The sequence below is a fragment of the Pipistrellus kuhlii genome, unplaced genomic scaffold (assembly GCF_014108245.1).
Source record: "Pipistrellus kuhlii isolate mPipKuh1 unplaced genomic scaffold, mPipKuh1.p scaffold_m20_p_5, whole genome shotgun sequence".
NCBI classification, from domain to species: Eukaryota; Metazoa; Chordata; class Mammalia; order Chiroptera; family Vespertilionidae; genus Pipistrellus; species Pipistrellus kuhlii.
The window spans coordinates 34,041,891-34,067,038 of NW_023425551.1; the positions used below are offsets into that span (position 1 = coordinate 34,041,891).

At 37.1% G+C, this 25,148-nt stretch overlaps 1 protein-coding gene across 11 annotated transcripts in view; it reads left to right on the forward strand.

The window, feature by feature from the left end:
- The first annotated feature begins 237 nt into the window (after positions 1–237).
- HACE1 (HECT domain and ankyrin repeat containing E3 ubiquitin protein ligase 1) overlaps positions 238–25,148 on the forward strand; it is a 76,420-nt gene continuing 51,509 nt past the window's right edge. For 3 of the 11 annotated variants that reach the window (XM_036415246.2, XM_036415247.2, XM_036415250.2), the window contains exons 1-7: positions 240–575; positions 2,737–2,791; positions 4,056–4,145; positions 4,786–4,890; positions 6,591–6,666; positions 14,325–14,456; positions 23,063–23,145. In XM_036415246.2, coding sequence (XP_036271139.1) covers positions 500–575; positions 2,737–2,791; positions 4,056–4,145; positions 4,786–4,890; positions 6,591–6,666; positions 14,325–14,456; positions 23,063–23,145 — 617 coding nt within the window. In that variant the 5' untranslated portion in view covers positions 240–499. Of the gene's footprint in view, positions 576–2,736; positions 2,792–4,055; positions 4,146–4,785; positions 4,891–6,590; positions 6,667–14,324; positions 14,457–23,062; positions 23,146–25,148 lie in introns of those variants that run through there. The other 8 variants (XR_006739957.1, XM_036415249.2, XR_004983893.2 and 5 more) reach the window with 6 other exon arrangements.

A 25,148-nucleotide genomic window follows, 5' to 3' on the forward strand; every position in this document is an offset into this window, starting at 1 on the left:
GTCTCGCGTACAGCTTTGGAGAACGAGAGCAGTGGGCGCGGCGACACCCCGAAACTCTCTCCAGGAAGTTGGGGGCACGCCCCGGCGGCATGGCATTGCTTTCCTCCGCACACACCGCCCCAAGGTTCTGCGGGGCCTGAGTGAAGAAGAGTCAGCCAGCCGCGCACCCAGCGTGGCTCCGCCCGAGTCGCCCGGCCCCCCCCCCCCCCGGGCTCGGAACTACAGTTCCCAGAAGGCCGTGCGAGTCGAGGAGGGAAGGACCGGGGCGGCCGGAAGAGCCCCGGAGGCGCCGGTGCTGGGTGTGTTCCCTCGGTGGTCTGTCCGGCTACTCCCGCGATCCGGGCGGGGAACGCGGCCCCGGGCGGTCCTCTCTCTCAGTCCCGGGCGCTGACCGGGGCCGGCCGGCGCCTCCGCCCGCAGGACGGGTCGGGGCGGGATGTAGGGCGCCGGGCGCGGAGGCCGCCGGGGCGGCTGGAGGAGCGCGGAGGGCGCCCCGAGGATGGAGAGAGCGATGGAGCAACTCAACCGCCTCACTCGCTCGCTGCGCCGCGCCCGCACCGTGGAGCTGCCGGACGGTGAGCCGAGCGGGGCCGCGCGGCGGGGAGCGGGGAGCGGGGGGCGCCCGGGGCGGGGGCGGAGCGCGGGCCCTGGGGAGGTCGTTGGGAAACTCACCGAAAGCTGGCCCCATGCCCCCGGTTACTTTCCTGAGCCGGGAGGGGCCGGGCTGGGACCCCCGCGCCGGCCCGGGCAGCTGGGGTTTGCGGGGAGCGCCGGGCTGTGCGGGTCCCCCGGGTGGAAGAAGCAGAAGAGACCGGAGCCTCTCCAGGCGGATGGCGGGGACCCGGGTCCCAGAAACATGACAGCGGTGGTCCTCTCACTGCCGCTGCTTGCCCGGGAGGGAGAGATGCTCCCCTCAGAGGATTGTTTACTCTAGGCTGCTGAGGGCGGTTCAGCAGTCTTTGCTTTTGGGAAAGCGTGGAGCACTATTGTATTTTGACAATAGGTAAATAAGGTGGCGCATGTCAAACTTGTACTCTTAAAATACTCTGTGTACTATAGTAGACATATTTACACCTTTTCTTTAATATGCCTTTCCGTTATCATTCTTGATCTATTCATCACACCTAGGTGGGGGCTGGGAGCTTCTACAAAGAAACAAGGCGTGATCCCTGCAGTTTAGGAAGTTTAGAGAGAGTGAAAGGGAGAGGGAGATGGAGAGGGAGAGAGAGAGAGAGAGAGAGACATAGATGTAAGAGATAGACATCTATTGGTTGTCTCCTGCGTGTAGTCCGACCTGGGCCAGGGATCTAGCCTGTAAACCAGGAAGGTACGTGCCCTTGACCAGAATCGAACCCTGGACCCTTCATTCTGTGGACTGAAGCTCTATCCACTGAGCAAAACTGGCTAGGATGGTCTTAACGTTTTAAGAGCTAAATGGGAGTTGTCAGTGTTACTTCTTTGTAAATAACTGGCCGAAACTTATGTAAGTATAATATGGTATCATTGATGTTTTCTTTTGGATCATGCTTGTGTGAATTTATTTCTATAAAATATATAAGTGAAGATGTGACTAATTGAAAGTAATAAGTCAAAGTAAGATCTTAACAGTTTCATAAAAGCTTCTAAAATATTTCATTTATAATATCAAGAAGCAAGCATGTGTGTTTAGTGTTTTTAAAATTATTTAGCATATATAGTTTTAATATCCGTGTATACTTTTTTTTTAAAAATATATTTTATTGATTTTTGTACAGAGAGGAAGGGAGAGAGATAGAGAGCTAGAAACATCAATGAGAGAGAGTCATCGATCAGCTGCCTCTTGCACACCCCCTACTGGGGATATGCCCGCAACCAAGGTACATGCCCTTGACCGGAATCGAACCCGGGGCCCTTCAGTCCCCAAGCCGACGCTCTATCCATTGAGCCAAACCGGTCCCAGCAATATCCGTGTATACTTACTAGAGCCCCAGTGCATGAAAATTCATGCACGGGAGTAGGGGGTTTGGGGCACCCGCATCCCTGCCTGTGCCCTCTCACAGTCCGGGATCCCTCGGGGGATGTCTGCCTGATTAGGCCAATTCCTGGGGCCTAAGCCAGCACTTAGACATCCCTATTGCAGTCCATTAGCCATTGCTCCTTACTACAGGCTCCCTGCTCCTTAGCACTGCCTTGGAGGGTGGGAGAGCCTCCTGCCACTGCGCTCTGCTTAACCTACTTCTGGCTGAGCGGAGCTCCTCCTGTGGGAGAACACTGATCACCAAGGGACAGCTCCTGCATTGACATCTGCCCCTGGTGGTCAGTTCATGTCATAGCGACCTGTCATTCTGCTGTCCAGTCGATTTCCATATTACCCTTTTATTATATAGGATAAGTTTTCCCAAAGTATATGTAAGTATGATAACACATGAAGTCAATAAACATCTCTTTGGAACTAAAAGAAATGTTAGTTGTTAAAGGTACGGAAATTGTTAGGGCTCTAATTTTTCCCTCAGATCTAGAAATTAAGCAGTTTTGTGGTGATATAGAGGGAGTGAGCAAGTAGAGAGGATAAGAAGTTATGCGTTGCAAATTTTGCAATACCTGTGGTATTCTGCACTATCCTTAACTTTTTACCTCTTCTCCTCACATTTTATGTGAAATTAAGAAAATTTTAAGATAGTTTTAGGCATTACCCTTTGGATAAAGTCTGAAATAAATGAATTCTTTTATGTTTTTATTTTGTTTTGTTTTACTCAGATAATGAAACTGCAGTTTACACATTAATGCCAATGGTTATGGCTGATCAACACAGGTGAGTTCCTATTTTACAAATTTATACTTTTTTTGAGAAGTATAAATTTATCTAAATGTGTATACACACATGCACACATGCATACACACACACAAACAGTTTGTTCATAAATGATGTCCTGGGGCAAGTTAACCTGTTATAATTTTCTGTCTCTGAATTAAGGAAAAAGATTTTCTGAGATCCTATGGTAAGAGATTTTCTAAATGAATAGTCAGATATTAAGTCAGGTATTTGGTTGGTCATATAAGATACAGTTATCTGACTGTGGGATGAGGTGTTTACACTTGCAGCAGACAGCTCTGCTATGGTTAGCCATTGGGTACTTTGGTATAATGAGAAGAAAGTGAAGAGAAACTATATTTTGAAACCAGTTTTTTGCTTTAAACCTCCTATCTGATGTAATTAAATTATTTTTTTTGTCTTTGATTTTTCTTATTTGGACAAAATTAATATAGATGGGCTCAGGTTTCTGCAAGGGGAGCAGCAAGCCCTACTCTTTTTGTCTGTCAATATTTTAGGGGAACCCTGCCCGTGTCGCTCAGTGGTTCAGTGTTGACCTACGAACCAGGAGATCATGGTTAGATTTGGTCATGCCCTGTCCAGATTGTGGACTCCATCCCCAGTAGGGGGCATGCAGGAGGCAGCTGTTAGATGATTCTCATCATTGATGTTTCTATCTCTTTCTCCCTCTCCTTTCCTCTCTGAAATCAATAAAAACATATATATTCTTTATATGAAGTACTATTTTTTTAAATATATTTTATTGATTTTTTACAGAGAGGAGGAGAGAGGGATAGAGAGCTAGAAACGTCGATGAGAGAGAAACATCGACCAGCTGCCTCTTGCACACCCCCTACCGGGGATGTGCCCGCAACCAATGTACATGCCCTTGACCAGAATCGAACCTGGGACCTTTCAGTCCGCAGACCGACGCTCTACCACTGAGCCAAACCGGTTTCGGCTGAAGTACTATTTCTTAAAACAAAATTCTAAAGGGGAGCTGAGGACTACTTGGATATCCTCAGGGCAGATTACACAGAGTGCCGACAAAGAAACATCCAGCAATAGTTTATATGTCAGAGCATTTGGCTTTTGGATCGTACTTTGCTGGATGTCATGCTAAAACTGTCCAGTTTTTGGTTTATTTGGCATAGTATATTTTAAATATGTTGATAATCATAACTAAAGAGCTATGAACTCTAGATCTTTGTTTTTTTTAAAAACTCTTAAAATGTATCAACTCTTTTAATATTCTTTTTTATAGATCTGTTTCTGAACTACTATCAAATTCAAAGTTTGATGTTAATTATGCATTTGGACGTGTGAAAAGAAGCTTGCTTCACATTGCAGCAAAGTAAGATTAAAGCTATTTTGAATTGAACTCTGGTCTAAAGTAATGATCAGTAGTAGGATTTGAATCAGTGTTGCCCAGGGTAGTTATGGAGAGAAATGAGAACAGACATCTGAATGGTTCTTTATAGATTAAGGTCTGTGCTTACATTCTTTACCTACAGTAAATGTATTGTTAATTTCGGGATTGTACTCAAGTCTCGCATCTACTGTCTTAGCTTGTTGTAGATCAGAGCAGAGTATGTTAGGCACTGGGTTGTCTTTTTTAGAAATATTTAGACTCATTCATTGAAATTTTTCTTTACTCAACCAATATGAGATTTTATATGCTAACTATACATGGTCATTGGCCTTAATCAGGGGTGGGCAAAAATAGGTATTCAATTGTGAGTACATGAAACAGAGTTTATTCTTATGTTATTATTTATTAGGTACAGTATTATTTTCCATAGAATAACTATAAACCTACTTTTGCCCATCCTATATTTTAAAGAAGGGGATATTTATTATTTCTGAAGTAATCTTTTAGGTTAATATGGACCTCAAAAATAACTTGTTTAATAAGTCTTCTTGTTCTTTAATAATTGCTATAGCAACTTGGCTGATTGTTGAATGTATCTGATCTTTTTTTAATATTGTTTTAGTTGTGGATCTGTGGAATGCTTGGTTCTGCTGTTAAAGAAAGGAGCAAATCCTAACTATCAAGATATTTCAGGCTGCACACCACTTCATTTGGCAGCTAGAAATGGGTAAATATTTCGTTTTCTTAAGTAGATTAAGTTGTGTTGTTATTATTCAAGGTACTCTAAATTTATTTGATTGCTTGCTAAGGTTCCTTATGGGAACTTGGCCTCAGCTGTGGGTGCAGCCATCTTTGTGACAGAGTGATGGTCAATTAGCATATTCCCTCTTTATTTGATAGGATTCTTCAGCCAATAAAATTTGTAGCTGTTGACTTGTAAGATTAATAATAATCTATAAAGTTTATTGAGAATGCCTAGCTATGCTTAGTACTGAGTTGATTAAAGAAATATGATATAATCCATGGCATGAAGAAATTTATGATCTAATTGAGTAGTGATATATACACATGTATATTGTATGTACTAAATACTCTGAATGCCATATACTACATATGTGAAAACTGTACTCATAGATTAATACTATCTATAGTAATAAAAGGGTAATATGCTAATTAGACCAGACAGCTTCTAGATGTCCTTTTGAACAAAGCCACGGTAGTGAGGGCCAAGGCAGAGGCAGTTAGGGGTGATCAGGCTGGCAGGGGAGGGCAGTTAGGGGGTGATCAGGCTGGCAGGCAGAGGTTGTTAGGGGCAATCAGGCTTGTAGGCAGAGGTGATTAGGGGCAATCAGGCAGGCAGGCGAGCAGTTAGGAGCCAGTGGACCCAGATTGTGAGAGGGATCCCAGATTGGAGTGGGTTCAGGCGGGGCTGAGGGACTCCCCTCCCCCATGGTCCGTGCATGAATTTTGAGCACTGGGCCTCTAGTATATACATAATATAGTACATATAATATAGTACACATACACTGTTATGTATTTTTATGCATATAATTATTCAAGTATAGATAATAAACTTTTTATGCCATGGACTATATCATATCTCCTTAATCAAAGCATATATATACTGAATGGCCAGATGATTATGATCTCTGAATGCATAATATAATCTGGCCATTCAATGTATATCCTATATAATAAAAGGCTAATATGCATATTGTCCCCTGGACCAGAAGTTTGAAGGGCAGGCAGGCCAGCCAACCGCCCATGTCTCCTCTCCTGGGCCAGGCTGGCCGCACCCCACCCATGCATGAATTCATGCTTCCCTGCTGGCCCAATTGCTCCCAGTTGCCCTCCCCTGTCAGCCTGGTCACTCCTAACTGCCCTCCCCTACAGGCCTGGTCTCCCCCAGCTGCCTCCCCTGCTGGCCCGGTCACCCCTAACTGCCTTCTCCTGTTGGCCTGATCTCCCACAACTGCCCTCCCCTGCCAGCCATCTTGTGTGAGGGTATGATGGTCAATTTGCATATCACCTCTTTATTATATAGGATTGCTAATGGAGATTACTATTTCAGACATTCAGTCAACACTAGAAATTTCTCAGCATTTTGGATGATGAGTGTCCAATGACATGAAAATCTTATTGTGCCTTTTCTTTATCCTGTTATCTTCAAGTCTAGAAACAATTTTGTATATTATTTCAAATGTTATAGTGTTTATTTAAATATTAAAGATACGGATTGATACTTAAATATTAACTACACTCAACATTAGTTGAGTAAAAATTTACTAAGGTAAAAATTTACCTTTCTTGGAACATTAGTTGAGTGTAGTTAATATTTTAGCATAATATTTTAGTATAATATTTTAGCATAATAGTTATTTGTTTGTATTTCTAGTATCAGTTATTTGTGATTTTCTTTCTTTTTAGGCAGAAGAAATGTATGAGTAAATTATTAGAATATAGTGCTGATGTCAACATTTGTAATAATGAAGGCCTTACAGCAGTAAGTGCTAAGAATTTCATGAGATTTTTAAAATGTTTTTTTGAAAATAACATTTAAGGTGATAGTAATGCAAAGTGCAGTACAAGTGTTTTTGCAGGTTACTTCTTTGTGATAATTAAGAAGATGCAAAATAATTTCAGATATAGTTCTCAGCTGTATTTATTAAGAGAAGTTATGGCCCACCATATTTCTCCTTTTTGAATTTATACCTTTTCATTTGTTTTAAAGTCTTATTCCCCTAGCTTTTGTCATTGACTTTCAATGGCTGCCTACTAGGGATTGAGCCTGAAACTTGGGCATGTGCTCTGACTAGGAATTGAACTATGACTTCCTGATTCATAGGTTGATGCTTAACCATACCTATGTAGATCAAAGTATAACAACCACAGGCCAAGTGGTTGTTATACTTTGATCTACATAGGTATTATAAAAAGATCGTATAGGATATTTGAAGAGATTATTGAAATAAAAAATATCAAATTGTTACTTAATGAAGCATTCATTTTTTAAATAGAGATAAAGTAGAATTTTGTGATTATTGAGAGATTGTTTTGAAGTCATGACAGAATATGTTAGGTTTTATTAAATTTTACTTCCTTGTTTGTGAGGTAATAGAAATATTAATTAATTAGAAGGTGGGAATCCTTTTACAATGTATATGAAATCATCACATTATATACTTTAAATCCTATATAATAAAAGGCTAATATACAAATTGACCAAACAGTGGAAGGACTGGTTGTTATGATGTGTACGCACTGACCACCAGGGGCAGACATTCAGTGCAGGAGCTGCCCCCTGGTGGTCAGTGCACTCTCGCTGCCAACCTCCAATGGTTAGGCAACCTCCGGAGGTCTAGTCCTTCCCCCATCCCTCTGGCCCTGGCTGGCAACCGGAAGCCCTGGCAGGCAGCCAGCAGTCAGCTGCCGATTGGGACTCGGTGAGACAGCCCTGATTGGCCCTGATCACCAGCCAGGCCTAGGGACCCCACCGTGCACGAATTTTCTGCACCGGGCCTCTAGTATTTTATAATTTTATTTGTTAATTATATCTCAATAAGGCTGAAAAAAATTTACCTTTCTTGGAAGTATTTGTAGATTTTTAAAATTATTTTTTATTAAGGTATTATATGTGTACATATCTTTTCATCGCCCCTCCCTACCCATACATGTTCCCCCCCCCCCCGAGTTTTTGTATTTGTAGATTTTGAATCTTTTAATTTGTGAATAAAAAAGAATCTTAAGCATTTACCGACCATGCCAGTTTTCAAGACTTTCTTTTCTTTTTTAAAAAAAATATATTTTATTGATTTTTTACAGAGAGGAAGATAGAGGGATAGAGAATTAGAAACATCGATGAGAGAATCATCAATAAGCCGCCTCCTGTTGGGAATGTGCCTGCAGCCAAGGCACTTGCCCTTGATTAAAATCAAATCTGGAACCTTTCAGTCCACAGAATGATGCTCTATCCATTGAGCCAAACCTGTTTCAGCTTCAAGACCTTTCTGATTAAATTTTTTTTGGCAGGAGGGGGGATTTGGGTGGTAGGGCATACAAAAAACAGCTTCCCTAAGATCTGAATTATTCTCTGAATGTGTTGTTAAAGAATAAGCTCAATCATGATTATATGAAATCCCCAATTCTTGTGATAATCCAGATATTGTTATATATTTACAGTATAATACCATCTACTCTGTAAAGAAAAACAGTATTGCTTATTTGAGTATCTATTGCTTATTGATGTGCTAGATATCACAGAGAGTTATAAAACTATGGAACTGTCAGCAGTCTATCCTCAGAGCACTGTCTAGTATACTAGTAGGCAAGATAAGGTGTCCAATATTTGCATAATGTTTATCACATTAGTTTTTATCTGCTAATTTCTTCCACTCCTAAACTTTAAACTAAATAGAGTAGGACATTTTTAAACATCAAATTTTAATCTAAAAACTATTCATGTGCATATTTAAAGGGTCATTTGATTATACAAAACTGTCATAGAAAAAGCCTCTACTCTTTTTCTACTTGCGATCAACCTCGGTGTTCTCTCCTGGCTGCCAAGCATGTTCCTGCCTTGTCCCAGATCACCATGGAGGAATTAATTCAATAGTCGGGTTCATTGACCTCATTGGCTGAAGGAAGCTGGGATGGTGGAAATGTGCTGCTACAGAATTGAATAGTTGTCACCAAACATGCAGGGGAGTAAAGCCAAGCACTGCTGAGATGAAGTAACCTTCAGTAGGGAGCCAAGAGCCCCAGGATTGTTTTTACGAAAGGAGAGAATCATTGACTGCATGCTTTCTAGGTTGGTCAACCTCACAAAAGACTCTTCATGTTTCTTCATTTGTTCTTTCAACAGGAATTTTTTGAATACTTATTATACATGCTAGGTAGGCATTTTGCTGGTCTGGGATAGAGTAATAAATATCTCTGACCCAGACCTTGTCATCTCCGTACATAAAAGTCAGCAGGTTTTGGTGACGCATTGTAATGTCAACCTAGGAGAAGGAGAGCTATAGAAGAAATGGAGGGGGATCCATTCTTACCTAGGAGCATGTGAGCTGAAGCAAAGGGACAGTTAGACATTGGAGTGTTAAAAGTGGTGGCTGTGGGGGTGGGATTGGGGGTGGGACTGGGAGTGGGAGTGGGGAAGGGAGTTGTAGCTCTGTGGGATAGATTGGTGAAAACTTGGAAATGAAAGAGAGCGTGCTACATTAGAGCAGTGAGCTTAACATGGTATTCACATATCCCTGGGGTTCTTGAATACTTCCAAAGGCTTGTGGCATGTATGCTTAAGAATATCACTTTACAGATCTTCAGTTTCTATGTGCTCTTTCTTAAGATGCTCTTGCTCAAGAGCATCCTCTGGTAGAGGACCAGCCCTTTCCACTTTTACCTTTAAAATCACTCTTCCACCACTGTTTTTGAACAAAGTACATTGTATACTGAATATTGCCAAGATACATTGTCAAGGATGGGGTGAGTTAGGAGTAAACAAACAAACAAACAAACAAAAAAACCCCTCAAAATATTGATGTTAGCAAAGGCTCTATCATTCATCACTCTTTGGCTTTTTTTTCTGTATTATACGTCTTGCTGTTAGGGGTGAAGTATTTAGACTTGATTTGCTTTATTCTGAATTCAGCACAATTATAAAAATAATACAATAGGAGTGTTGGAATATTTGCTTGTTTTGTCACCAATACCATCCCACAACTACTGTCAAAGAATTCATTGCCTCTAAGGTAAAGTTCAGTGAGAAGCAAAAGAATGTCAATAGGAAATAATGTCAGTGGTGACTCTTTTCACACAGCTGGCAGTCAGGGTGACTTTTAATCTATTTTATTCATGCTTATCTTTCTCTATATTTACCTATATTAGAAAGTGGAGGAAATGGGCAGTGACTGCCAATGGGTACAGGTTTTCTTTCTGGGGAAATGAAAGTATTCTAAAATTGATGGTGGTGGTGATCACACAACTCTGAATATACTAAAAATCTATAGGTTGTATCCTTAAATAGGTGAATTGTATAGCATCACGCCTCAAGTAAATATACATATATTTTATGACACCCTTGCCCTGCCCCCCCCCAAAACAAACAAACATTCTTTTGATCTTCCTCCCAGCCTCCAAAATTCTCATTCCATGGTGAGCTCCCGTCAACTATTTTTAATGGATTTAAGCATTTTGTTTTCCCTGTATCTAAATGACATGCTATATTGCTACCTTTTGATTTTTTTCAGTTTTAGGCATCACCTATTGATTTTCTGAACAATAAGATTATTGCTCTCGTTTTCACCTTCTCTTCCCGTATCCCTTCATGTACAAGCACATTCCCTCAGATCTTTACAATAGAGTCATAATTTTAGTTACCTCATTTTTCAATGTTTTAGTTTTTGTGAAAACTATAATTGTTAGGTTAAGTTGTTTTCTATAGTTACTTTTCTGTCTTATAAAGCATTTTATTTTTCATGTAGTTAGGAATTGCCTTAAAAAAATTGAATTAATTGTAGATTCATATGCAGTTATAAAATACAGAACCCCCCCTTGTATATTTTGCCCAGTTTCTCAATGATCACATTTTATAGAACCATAGTATAATATAATATCATGACCAGAGTATTGACATTGATACAGTCTTACTCATTTCCTGTTTTACTTGTTTACTTGTACCCAGTTTTACCTGTGTGAGTATGCATGTACATACATTAAGTTTTATACAGCTTTATTACCTGTGTAGATCCATGGGTACACTACCATAGTCAATATCCTGAACATTTCCAATTTCACATAGATGCCTTATTTAATCACTTATCTTTTCTAATCCTTTCTCCCCTTAATTCCCATGCCTAAACCCTGGCAATCACTAATTTTATTTTTTTTCTGAAATTTTGTTGTTTCAAGAATATATACATGGAATATAATGTGTGAAAATTTTTGGGATTAGCTTTTGTATACTCATCATATTCCCTGGAGATTGATTTAGATTTTTTTGGGTATCTGAAGGACAACTAGGTTGTTTCCTGTTTGTAGCTATTGCAAATAAAGCACCCATAAAGCATAAACATTAGTGTACAGGTTTTTTTTTTTGTGAACATACATTTTCGTTTCTCTGGAATAAATGGCCAAGAATGCAGTTGCTGGTTTGTATGGCATTTTCATGTTTAGTTTTCAAATGCACTGCCTACGGTAACTTTTCTAAAGTGACTGTATCATTTTACCACCCCTCCAGGAATCTAGTTTTTCAGCATCCTCACTAGCATTTGGTGTTGTTAATATTTTTTTATTTTGGCAATTATAGGTACTAGAGGCCCAGTGCATGAATTCATGCACCAGTGGGGTCCTTTGGCCTGGCCTACTGGATTGGGCCAAAACTGGCTCTCCTGCATTCCTTGAGAGGTCCCAGATTGCAAGGGGGTGCATGGCAGGTGGAGGGACCCCACTGGTGCACGATTGGGACCATGGAGGGACGAGGGAGGTTGACCAGGCAGGAAGGGACCATGGGAGGACTCCAGGGCCAGTCTAGCCTGCCTCGCTCAGTCCTGATCTGCCAGACCCCAGCAGCAAGATAACCTACTGGTCAGAACATCTGTCCCCTGGTGGTCAGTGCATGCCATAGCATATCATTAGCATATTAGGCTTTGATTGGTTGAATGGACGACCAGACATTTAGCATATTAGTCTTTTATTGTATACAATAGATGGGAGTTACACATATGTTGATATGTATGCGATTTGATATGTATGCTATTTTGTTGTATTGACAGCAAGCTTTAAAACTTCAAATGTCTAATTTGCTGAAGGTGTTAACGTCATAGATATTTTTACACTTAAAAATCTTGAATTTCATGCCAAAAAAGAGTATTTGTGGGAAGTTTTAATTCATTACTTTATTTTGAAGAAAAGTGCTGCTGAAAGTTATCGTATATTGTACTTTGGGAAGCTAATGGTGAACATGCTTCATATCAAGATACTTGTGAATGCTGGTTTAAACGCTATAAAAGTGATGATTTCAATGTGAAAGACAAAGAACATCCAGATCAACTGAAAAAGTTTGAACACCAACAATTACAAGCATTATTGGATGAAGATGCGTGTCAAACTCAAAAACAGCTTGCAGAAAGATTAAATGTTGCTCAGCAAACAATTTCCAATCATTTACAAGAAATGGGAAAAATTTTAAAGGAAGGAAAATGGGTGCCACATCAACTGAATGAAAGACAAATGGAAAACCGAAAGGTAACCAGTAAAATGTTGCTTCAATGGCACAAGAGAAAGCTTTTTTTTGCATTGAATTGTGACTGGCAATGAAAAGTGGATTTATTTTGAGAATCCCAAATACACAAAATCATGGATTGATCCAGGTCAACCATCAACATTGACTGCAAGCCCAAATTGCTTTGGAAAGAAGACAATGCTCTTTATTTGGTAGGATTAGGAAGGTGTGGTATATTACGAGCTTCTAATACCAGATGAAATCATTAATACTGATTGCTATCAACAACAAATACTTAATTTGAACCACGCTTTGATCGTGAAATTACCAGAATGTGCCAGAAGACACAGCAAAGTAATTTTGCTTCATAATGTCGTACCATCACACACTTCAAAACCAGTTAAAGACAAGTTAAAAGATCTTGCCTGGGAAGTATTAACCCAACAACTGTATTCACCAGACCTTGCTCGTTCAGATTATCAATTGTTCCAATCGATGGCACGCACACTTTCTGAGCAGCACTTCAAAACATTCCAAGAAGTGGAAAATTGGGTCTCTGAATGGTTTGCCTCAAAACAAAAAAAGTTCTATTGGAATGGTATCCACAGATTACCTGAAAGATAGGGGAAATGTGTAGCTAGCAATGGACATTACTTTGAATAAAGCACTTTTGATGTTTCTCTTGAAATTATCGTGTTTTCTTTGATTACAAAATCTACATTGTTAAATGGTACACCTGGTATCTCATTTTACTTTGCTTTTGCCTAATTGCCGATATTGTTGAACATCTTTTTATGTGTATTTTTTACCATTTGTTCATCCTCTTATATGAAACTAGAGGCCCATGTACGGGGGTGGGGGTGGGGGGCGCGCGGGTTCCCCTCAGCCCAGCCTATACCTTCTCTAATACGGTACCTCTCGGGGGATGTCTGACTGATCCTGGGGATCAGGCCTAAACTGGCTGTCAGACATCCCTCTCACAGTCTGGGACCACTGGCTCTTAACTGCTTACCTGCCTGCCTGCATGATCGCCCTTGACCCCCTTGCTGGCCTGGTCACCCTTACTGCCCCTCCTGCCAACCTGGTCGCCCCCAACTGCCCCCGCTCTGGCCTTGTCACCCACATACCCATATTGCCCTTCTCTGCTGGCCTGATTGTTCCTCACTGCACCCCCCTGCCAGCCTGGTTGCCCCTAACTCCCCTCCCACCCCATGGGCCTGGTCATCCCACCAGCCTGCTGCTTGGTCATTGATCACCCCTCACTAACCCCCATCCTGGCCTAGTTGCCCCTTGAAGCCTGTTCGGTCATCCATTTGGTTGCGAGGGTTGCTTAGGCTTTGATATATATAGATGGTAATTCGTGTCATTTGTCCATTTTCTAATTGGATTTTATAAATTTTTATTGATTGCTTTTTAGATGAGAGAGGAAGAAACAACGCTTTGTTGTTCTACTTATTTATGCATTCATTGGTTGATTCTTGAATGTACCATCACCAGGGATAAAATATAAAACCTTGGAGTATGAAGTAGATGGTCTAACCAACTGAAGTAAAAACTATGATGCCCACTTTATTAATTACTTTTTAATTTATGTTTGCTTCTGGGAAAGGAAAGTTATTCAGTACCTTTTCTATAAAGGAAAGCTATTCGTGAGAGTGCAGGATCATCTAAGAAGGAGACTATTTGGTGGTCCTAAGTCTAAACTTAATTACTTTGAACCATAAAGTGCTTGATTTTGAAATACATGGTGGTATAACCTATATCTTGATGCATATTTTTCCCCTATAAAAATATAGGAAGATATACAATATATACGTAGGCATAAGTTTTAATTTTAGTCTTTAGTGTGTATTACGCACACAGTTGGGAAATAATAGCATATTTCTGCTGTTTTTATATGAAACACTCTTGCATAAATGTTAAGTAACTAAATGACTGCACAGATACACTGGCTGGCTGTGAATGGGCGGACAGAACTACTCCATGACCTTGTACAGCACGTCAGTGATGTCGACGTTGAGGACGCAATGGGGCAGACAGCGCTGCATGTGGCCTGCCAGAATGGGCACAAGACGGTAAATTCAGCTGTGAGAACTTTAATTCAGCATGTGTTTATTTTTGAAAACTTTGAATCCATGAAAAGTTTCTCACTGTGCATAATTGCAAACATGAAGCATCATAGCAAAATCTTGTTACAGCATTTTCTGCATCACACAGACTTCTGGTTAATATACTTTATGTGGAAAAAAGGAATAGAAAATAGTGCTTTTGCATCTGTTTAAAATATTTCTAATTTGGATTTCAAATTCATTTTTGATTCATAGATTTTTAAATGGTGGAATATATTAAAATGTAAATGTGGTATGTTCATATATAACTTTAGCAATTATGTTTTATCAACTAAGTTTTTCATATTTTTATTTTTTATTAGTTAGCCTCAATTATTGGGATTAGATATAAAGAAAGTGAATACTGACATTGTTTAAATCATTTAACTTGGGGGATCATATTTGTCTACTGTCTCAGAATATGATGCAAGCACTAGAATGACAGCTGTTTTCTTTCTTATTTTAGGTTTCTAAAATCATGCATTTCTTTTATAGCAATAGTTTTTTGTTATATGCAAACATTTGGCTTTTAAAATTGCTAATATTTTTCTCTCAATAGGAGACTTTACTGCCTTCTGTACAGTTAGCTTACAATTGTTAGCTTACAATTATAAATGAATTTCTTCTTTGCTGTAATTTTCTGGTTAGTTTCAGGTTGTCTTCCCATTTACTATTATTGATAATAGAATGTTGCTTATTTACTTGTTAACCGTAAAAATAACAACAAAGACCAACCCAATACAACAGCTATAAAGATACAACATTTGTTTGTTTATTTTTTTGTATACTGTTTGAGTTTCATCTTTTGGTGGGAGAATTCTAAGTGGAGTCATTGATTTTCTTCTCTGCAACACTTTTTTCCTAACCTGGGTTCAGGATATAGGTTCCTTCGTGTTTAGATGCTTTATGTATGACTTCAGTTCACATCACTTCTTTAAGATTGTGAAGCCAAGGTTGACGTTGTCTTATGTTTAATGAGTTTGATAAGAGGAGGGATGTAGGAATTTTTTTTTTTAATTACATGAAATTTCTTCTGAACATCATTTTTAAAATTTTTTTTGACTTTTATCATCTGAAAAGTAACCCAGTATTTTCAAGGACTATTTCAAGGAATATTTCTTCTCATTGTCTCTGAGTCCACAGTATTAAATTTAAAAAATATTTTGTATGATAAAAAATGATCTGAAATATTCTACTCTTGAGTGGTCCAGGGTTTCTCTCTCTCTCTCTCTCTCTCTCTCTCTCTCTCTCTCTCTCTCTCTCTCTCTCTCTCTGTCTGTGTGTGTGTGTGTATTCTATACTGGACTTTATTTATTTTTTTAAAGTTTATCTTTATAACAGGTAAGTGGAGTGGAGTGTCATGTACTAAGATTGCAAACCCTACTTGTTGTCCAGGAACTAGTGTATTAAAAATTGGAATTCAGATTAGGAATGATCTACAAAATCTCATTTGAGCTGCTTTGAATCAGTGAAGAAGCAAGAATTACATAGAAAATCTTATTTCAAAACATGTGCATTTCAGGCTGCATTAGAAATTTAGAATTGCCTTCTGAAGTTACTGAAAGGTAGGTAGTATAAGTATAATATATTCCATATGGTTTGCAACTTAAAGCAGGTGTGGTAAAGTACGGGAGAATTCCTCATAGCCAAATGCCTTTGAAGAACTATATTCTCAGAAGATTTATAGGGAGCCTGACTTTACTGTGGTGATGAGTTTTACAGGGTGAGATTTTGCAGATATAGTAGAGGAGGAAGTGTACAAAAAACCATGTTGACTGGTGGTTGATTGTATTAGTGAGTCAGATTCCATTCTGTCATAGTTGATCGATTTTAGTTATCTGCAAGAATAAATACAGATAGTATTTAAAACTGTTTTTGGCATCATTGTATTCATCTTTAATCCTTCTTCAATTAGGGCAAGAAGGAATCTTGAAAAATTAGCGTACCTTCTGCCTCCAGGCTGAATCGTACTTCTAAAAATCTGTGTTGACAGTTGTACTAATATTACCTGTGTCTCATAATTACTCATGTATTTCTGGTCCATGTTCACAGTTCCATGGATAAGCATATCCTTTTTATCTAGAAGTGAATATGATTTATTGTATTATAAGATATGATAAGTTATTACTGGATAGGGATTATTGATTTTTTAAACTCTGTGTATCTTTCTATAAGTTGAATACTGAGTCTAAAATACTTTGTCAGATATCATAGTTGGGACTTTAATGGCAAGTGAAAATGGCCTGGTGTCCATGTAGATACAGGTTTCAAGATTTCAGTTTATGCTTAAGTTTAAAAGCTTGTATATTGATTATCTATTTTTTATAAAATGAAATAGGAAACTTTAGAGGGGGAAAGAAACTATTTTAAAACATTTAAAAAAGCATAACATTTCTTTTCAATATAGAGACAGCTATGACAAATCCTCTGAAGTTTCAATCTAATCTCATTTTAGAGTAAATCTCAAAGGGGCATGATAAGATTTTGAGTAACTACCTAAGAGCTCTAAAGCTTTGTAGAATGTGTAATTGAAGATTATATTTTTGCTCTTAGGCCAATAATTACATACATTACTTTTTTAAAGTTAAAGGATTTGGTATATTCATTTTTGACATAACTAAGAAATTGAGCAATCTTCGCTATAGATGCATGTTTCTTAGCAGTAAAGGTCTCATCATCCTCTTATTGGAAGGAAGTAGTTTGGGCAGTTGAAGTACCTTCCGATCTTTTATTTGTTCTTGCAACATAATAGCACTATGATTTTAAACTACTTCTATTCCTATTTATAAGTGATCAGATCAAAGAAGTGATCATAACAATTCCTGAATAATGCAATTTTCTATATAACTTTTTTAGGTCAGTTGTTAATTAGCTGTATGATACTAATATTATGGTTTATTTTTCAGTATTGATTTTGACATATCATTTCAGAGTTTGATTATTCAGTTGGCTTATTATATAGTCTTTGGCAACTCTTTGTTCCCATGTCTTCTGTAGCTCCTAAAGTATATTCTGTTTACTGATCACATAATTAAGAAAAGCATTGTTGAACACATTGGAAAACACTTAAGAGCACTAATAGTATTGGTACTATTACTGTCATTGGATGATGGGATTCTGCAAGCAAAGTATAGAGAGCACTATCTGGATCTTTAATTGATTTACTCTTATGGAATAAGCTATTTTTTTTAGTTTTAATCTCATTTTTAGAAAGAGTAGTGAAGCCTCATATTATTCTACATAGTATAATTGACTCCATTTTTTTTTTTGGGGGGGAGGGCTATAAGTTGAATGAATATTTTGATAATGTTTTTTTTGTTATTAATTAAAGTTATTGATGTGTTGAATTGCCACAAATAGTTGCTTACTGATTTCTGGAATACTTTGCATTTATAAACCCTAGAAAACTTTCACATGGTTCATTCTCAATTTATTTAAGTTAGAGTACACAGCAGGATTAGTTTAGGGATGAATTTCAATTTATTTGTACAATAAATTTTACTTTTATCAGAATAAGTTTTATATTTCTAAATTTATATAGTTGAATATGAAGTTTCACAAACATAAAACGGTAGCTGAACCTGCTTAAAGTAGATTTAAGCTCTTTAGACACAACTTCCTTAGGTCAGTTGTTACTTAGCTGTATGATACTAATTATGGTATAATAGACTATCTTTGATAGAATTGACTGCATTTTTTTTTTGCTGAAATTGTAGGTTTGTTAAGGAACAGTGCTCACCTATGTTCAGATAAACTTTCTTGCTATCTAAAGCCAGCTCCCAAGCTTTTCATCCAGAGATTATAGACCATGCTTAATTGAAAGCTTTGCAAAAACATTAATTGGATCTGCCTTGAGGCACAAAGATAGACACTCCAGCATTTCTTTCTTTCTTTTTTTTGATTTTAGGTTTAGAGTAATTTTATGTATTTTAATATTAGAACTCTACCTTATCACTTCTAGGCAATGTAAGCAAATAAAAAGTTCTCTTTACTCTGTTTTTTTCTCACAGAACTGGATAATATTAATGTTTTTTCTAGATGTTATATAAGAGTTCAAAGTTTCCATAGTTTTATGTGGACAGATTTCTAGAGAAGATTTATGTAAACCAGCCACTGATTAGAGGGTTGGCTGTTTTTCTTAGTGCTTAAGTTATTTCTGCATTGCTACTAATTTTTTTCTAATGTTCATAATTTTTAAAATGTAATTAAATTTATTGGAGTGACATTAGTTAATAATCACAGTTCTTTTTAATAGACAATCAAACAAAGATGCTAGCTTTTTTTGTTGTTTGGTCTTTTAGCAAATGATAGTACATAATAGGTTTTACTGTAGTTTTAATATTGAATATCTATTCCTTTTTACTTTGATTAGTGTTGTTTAGAATGTTGACATTGATAAAGTAGAGCTGCCTTGGATTTCTTTGTAATTTATCAGCGTATTGGGCACAGGTGGTCTTTGTTAGTCACTGCCTTCAATTAAATGACTTTTGTGATTGACCTGAACATTAGCTTTGCACATTAGTTTTCTGCTCAGGGTATTGTTTTATCACTTGAAAGGTCATGAATTCTGTTGAAAATGTGTTGTTTCTGCTTAAGAATTTCTTGAGGGCCATATAAAAATAATCCTCTCTCAATGCTTTCCTTCAAGTTCCTTCCCAGCACTTTCTTATTCTATGAGGAAGAAGACCCCTCTATAGTACAATAGATTACCTAGGAATCGAGAATAATTGTTGTTTTTTAAGGGGAGGAGGGAATTTTTAAAAGTATATTTTGGTGATCTAAATTAGTCACATAAAATTATTTCATTTTACTGTAGTGCTTAAAATGTGTTGTGATAACTTGAAAAATATAGATATTCAGCTACAATCTCAAATATTTACGTTGGTATACTTTTACATGTTTACAGTTATTAAATTGTAAACTGCTGAGCTTAATTTTTACAAGTAAATGAGAAGCCAAACAATTTTGAAAACAGAGCTTATGAACATTGTAAATCATAATTATTAATTTTTGACTAATGGCTTATATTCTGTTAAGCAGACACAGTGTAGTTTTTACAGAAATACTTGTGTATAAAGGTTTAGGAGTGAGAAATTTGCTAAAACGAATTGAAATCTGTCATTCGAATTCTGTTCATTTTCCTGGATAGGTTTTTATCACCATCTAGCACAGTACATATTTTGTTTATTTCTTTTTTTTTTTCTTGGTCTTCCTTTTCCACTAGAATGTAAGCTTCATAAAGGCAGAGATTTTTGTCTTTTATTCATTGCTGTAATTCCAGCATCTAGAGTAGTACCTTGTACATAATAGACATTGGAATTTTTGTTGAAAGATGGAATAGACTAGTCAAAAGCAGTACCATTTCCCCTTGCCTTTTTCTTTTCCTTTTTCTTTTGTATCTTCAAGTGCAATGAATATTGATGTATTAAATGAAATGATAAATGAAATGATAAATCCTTATTAGCAGTGTCCAGGCACATGTTAAGGTGATTAATATTATTATATTATTAATTAGTTTTAACAACTATATAATTTTAATGGATGCATATTTGTTTTATTAATAATTACTTTATTTCAGCTTCTTTCTGGATTGCTAGGTTTTAATTGCATATTACATATATTTGCTTTCATCTCTTCTGAGCTTTTTGAGAGATAGTTTATTGTCTATAAATTCAATAACAGTAAACAGTATTATGGCTTTCCATCTCCCATTTTGGGATTATATAGAGAACTCCTAGGTCAAAAATAAAAAAGGGATATACCATGATCTAAAGGCTTAAATAGGCCTTATCTTATAAAATGACCCAAATGCTTTTTTTTCTTGTCTTTGAAAGTGGTAATAGACCACTATGCCCAGTTTAAAGGAATTCTATAGCCAATAATAAAGCTTTATGTAATATTTTTATTATATTACATAGATTATATAGATTTTAGAATTTCTCTTGGGATAGAAGTAAATTTCAAAGAAAAAGATATGAATAGTATATTTTAAAATGTTTTAATCAAAACCTTTGTAATAATAATAGTCCATTAAATCATCAGTCTTTGTTACGTCATGATTACCAGGCAACAATATTCAACTCTTGCACCTTTTCTTATGATATCTATTTCCAAAGAACATGCTTCCTCTGCTCTTTCTCAATTCATGACTTTTAGATATCTTTGGGTCAGTTCTTATTATGGTGCATGAGGTGTTTAGCTCATTTAAATCCTCTTCCCATGCCCTCTTCCCCAATTTTTAGAATTAATTATATCACAAATTTTGCTTAGACAGCATCAGTTGTATATATAGTTGGGTAAATATTGTTTACTGCTGAATCAAGTAGTGAACTATAACATTTTCTATCTAGGGGACTATTTTTCTTAAAATTGACTTTGCTCAATTTTCTTTTTATTAATAATTTTTTCTATATGATTCTATGAAAATATGAGCTGAGAGGTATCTCAGAACTGTTTTCTACAAAAATAGATTCATTAGATAATATCAGTTTTATTCTTTTTCTCTACACCTGGACATTTCTTATTCTCTCTTGTATTTGATCTCCAGTACTCTGGATTCCACATCTTACTATATTTTAGTGTAGTACCTTGTTTTGGAGGAAGATATGCTTCAGTAGATTCTTCAGAAAGGTTCATTGGAGGTAAATTTTTTTGAAATATCACTAGTATATAGGTAAGCATATTTTGTGTGTGTGTTTTAATTTAAAACTGTGTATTTGAATGATAGTGCGGCTAGCTATAGAATTCTACGTTGGAAGTCATTTAACTTGCAATTTTCAAAGCATTTTATCTTTTAGATTCTGGTGTTGCTGTTAATGCCAGTCTGATTTCTAATTGCCCCTGGAATCAAATTTCCTCAGTATTATGAAATTTCACTTTGATGTAATTTGTTGAAAGTTTTTTTAAATTTATTAGACTGGGTATTTGGTGAGCCTTCTTTGTGTGTTTCTTTTCATTGATTTTAGAGAGAGGGGAAAAGAGAGGGAGAGAGAAACATTGATGTGAGACAGGCACATCGATTGATTGCCTCCTGCATGCACCCCAACTGGGCAGGGATAGAACCTACAACTCAGGTACATGTCCTTGACTGGGAATTGAACCCGAGACCCTTTGGTGTGCAGGCTCTAACCACTGAGAACACTGGCCAGAGCTATAATCTTATTTTACTACCATTGAACTAGGTTTTAGAGCAGCATCTTTAGAAAGATGAATATGTGTGTTCAACCAAGACATAATGTTTTACAGTCTAATTCCAAAAACTTAAGTTTTTGTGCATTTTCTTTTTATAGGAGAAACTCAAATGAGGATCATAGGAATATAACCAGACTTTTTTTTTTTTTAAGGTTTTCAGGCAAGCCTTGCCTAATCCCTAATCATAAGATATGTATTCTTAAGATTTTATATTAGCTTACTTTTTTGTTAATATTAGTTATATCAGTGGTTGGCAAACTCATTAATCAACAGAGCCAAGTATCAACAGTACAATGATTGAAATTTCTTTTGAGAGCTGAAAACCGACTCTGTGCATGGGCGCACTTTATGTGTGCGCCCGCACATGGTATTTTGTGGAAGAGCCGCATGTGGCTCGTGAGTCATGGTTTGCCGACCACTGAGTTAGATGATTGTACAAGAAAAGCTTAGAGGACAGAGTACATTTTAATAATGATTAGAAAAACTGAGTCAGTATTGGCTGTTGTTAACAACAAAAGGACTCTTAGCTTTTTAACATTTTGTACTTTAACAATTATGCTCTTTGACTTTGAGAGATTTATAGCTCTGGTACCTATTTTTTAAAATATGATTTTATTGATTTTTAGAGAGAGAGGAAGAAAGAGGGAAAGAGAGAGAGAAACATCTATTGGCTGTCTCTTGCATGCCTCTACTGGGGACCAAGCCTGCAACCCAGCCATGGGCCCTGACCAGGAATCGAACTGGTCTTGGTACGTTGGTCAATGCTCAACCACTGAGCCACAGTGGCTGGGCTGGTACCTATTTTTTAAATTCAGATATTTAAAGCAGGATTATTCAATTTACTAGCCATATATGGCTGTTTAAAATAAAATTAAAATTTAGTTCCTCAGTGGTATTAGCCAAATTTAAAGTCCTACATGTGTCAGTTGTTTAGAGCTTTCCCAGGTTAGTATAGTTTATATTATATTGACAATTCCACAAAAATTGTGTAGTGCCTGAGAGACTTACCAAAAATTGAATTTGTTTAACCATCATAATTGTCATGTTCCTACTCACTCTTTAAAGTAGGGGTGTCGAACTCAATCAGAGAAGGGGCCAAAATCTAAAATCCAGCCTAAATCGCGGGCCGAATGGTTTACTGAACAGTCATAAACTGTCATTGTGATGGAAACGCAGCGGAGTGCAGTGATGACAGCGCGGTGCGGGCCACATTGCAAGGCCTGGCGGGACGGATTTGGCCCGTGGGCCTTGTGTTTGACACATGTGCTTTAAAGCTTCAAGTTGTGGCAAGAACTTCTCTTATATGTATTAAAATTGTGATAATTGTGTCCTTTTTTTTTTTCTTTCCTAGTCTACTTTTAATTTTTTCTTCTTTTCCCCAGACAGTGCAATGCTTGCTAGACAGTGGTGCTGATATTAACAGGCCAAATGTATCAGGAGCTACTCCATTGTACTTTGCTTGCAGGTATGAGATTTTATGTTTCTAGATGTTGCATTAAAGAATGTCATGTATCTACTATTATTTCCTAACACAAACATTTCTGTATATTTTCTAAGGCTCTCTGGTTTTTCCATTAATATTGTGCTGTCTTTGAAGATAAAGTATACTAGGTGTGCTGGTTAATAATAGTGGATTTTTTAATCAGAGAAAACATGATAATTTCAAGAGAACCATCTAAAGTGTTTTATTCAAAGTAATATCCATCACTAGCTACACATTTCCCCCATCTTTCAGGTAATTTGTGGATATCGTCCCAATAGAACTTTTCTTGTTTTGCGGCAAACCATTCAGAGACACAATTTTCCACTTCTTCGCATGTTTTGAACTGCTGCTCAGAAAGTGTATGTGCCATTGATTGGAACAAGTGGTAATATAAAGGAGCAAGATCTAGTGAATTCAGCGGGTGGGTTAATACTTCCCAGGCAAGATCTTTTAACGTGTCCTTAACTGGTTTTGAAGTGTGTGATAGTGTGGCATTATGAAGCAAAATTACTTTGCTGTGTCTACTGGCACATGCTGGTAATTTCATGATCAAAGCGTGGTTCAAATTGAGTATTTATTGTTGGTAGTGATCAGTATTAATTGTTTTACCTGGTTTTAAAAGCTCATAATACATCACACCTTCTTGATCCTACCAAACACAGAGCATTGTCTTCTTTCCAAAGCAATTTGGGCTTGCAGTCAGTGTTGATGGTTGACCTGGATCAATCCATGATTTTGTGTATTTGGGATTCTCATACTAAATCCACTTTTCATTGCCAGTCACAATTTGATGCAAAAAAGACTTTTCTTTCGTGCCATTGAATCAACATTTTACTGGTGACCTTTCAGTTTTTCCATTTGTCTTCCGTTTAGTTGATATGGCACCCATTTTCCTTCCTTTAAAATCTTTCCCATTGCTTGTAAGTGATTGGAAATTGTTTGCTGAGTAAAATTTATTTAAAATATATTTTATTGATTTTTTACAGAGAGGAAGGGAGAGATATAGAGCTAGAAATGTCGATGAGAGAGAAACATCAACCAGCTGCCTCTTGCACACCCCCCACTGGGGATGTGCCCGCAACCCAGGTACATGCCCTCGACTGGAATCGAACCTGGGACCTTTCAGTCCGCAGGCCAACACTCTATCCACTGGGCCAAACCGGTTTTGGCTGCTTGCTGAGTAACATTTAATCTTTCTGCAAGTTGTTTTGAATTTGACCCTCATTTTCATCCAATAATGCTTGTAATTGTTGGTGTTCAAACTTTTTCAGTTGACCTGGATGTTCTTTGTCTTTGACATCGAAATCATCACTTTTATAGCATTTAAACCAGCATTCACAAGTATCTTGAGATGGAGCATGTTCATCATAAGCTTCCCGAAGTATACAATTACTTTTTCTTCAAAATAAAGTAATAAATTAAAACTTTCAGCAAAAACTCTTTTTTTTTTTTTGGCACGAAATTTGACATTTTTAAGTGTAAAAATATCTGATGTTAACACCTTCAGCAAATTCGACATATGAAGTTTTGAAGCTTGCTATCAATACAACAAAATAGCATACATATCAAATCGCTCACATATCAATATATGTGTAACTCCATCTATTGAAAAAAATCTGCATTAGTTGGTCTACCTAATAATAGCATTATGGGTGTTACTTAACCACATGATGAAAAGTATTTTCTATTATACTGCCAGTGTTTTGATATGGTGTAAGTGGAGCTTTTGGTATCTTTGATTATTCAATTTTATATTACTTATTAACTAATGAGAAAGGACATATTCCACTAATTTTTCTAGTTGTCTTTATTAAGGTCAATTCCAATGGGATAAGCTATTAAGGATGTCTTGGTTTAGAGCCTTGTATTTACTTTCTCTGGATTTGTAAATTAAAAAAATTTTTTTTAATCATTATTGTTAGATATTGAATTCTGCACTAAGTTATTTTTGTACTATATCTGGGTACATTTTCTTAAAGCACTTA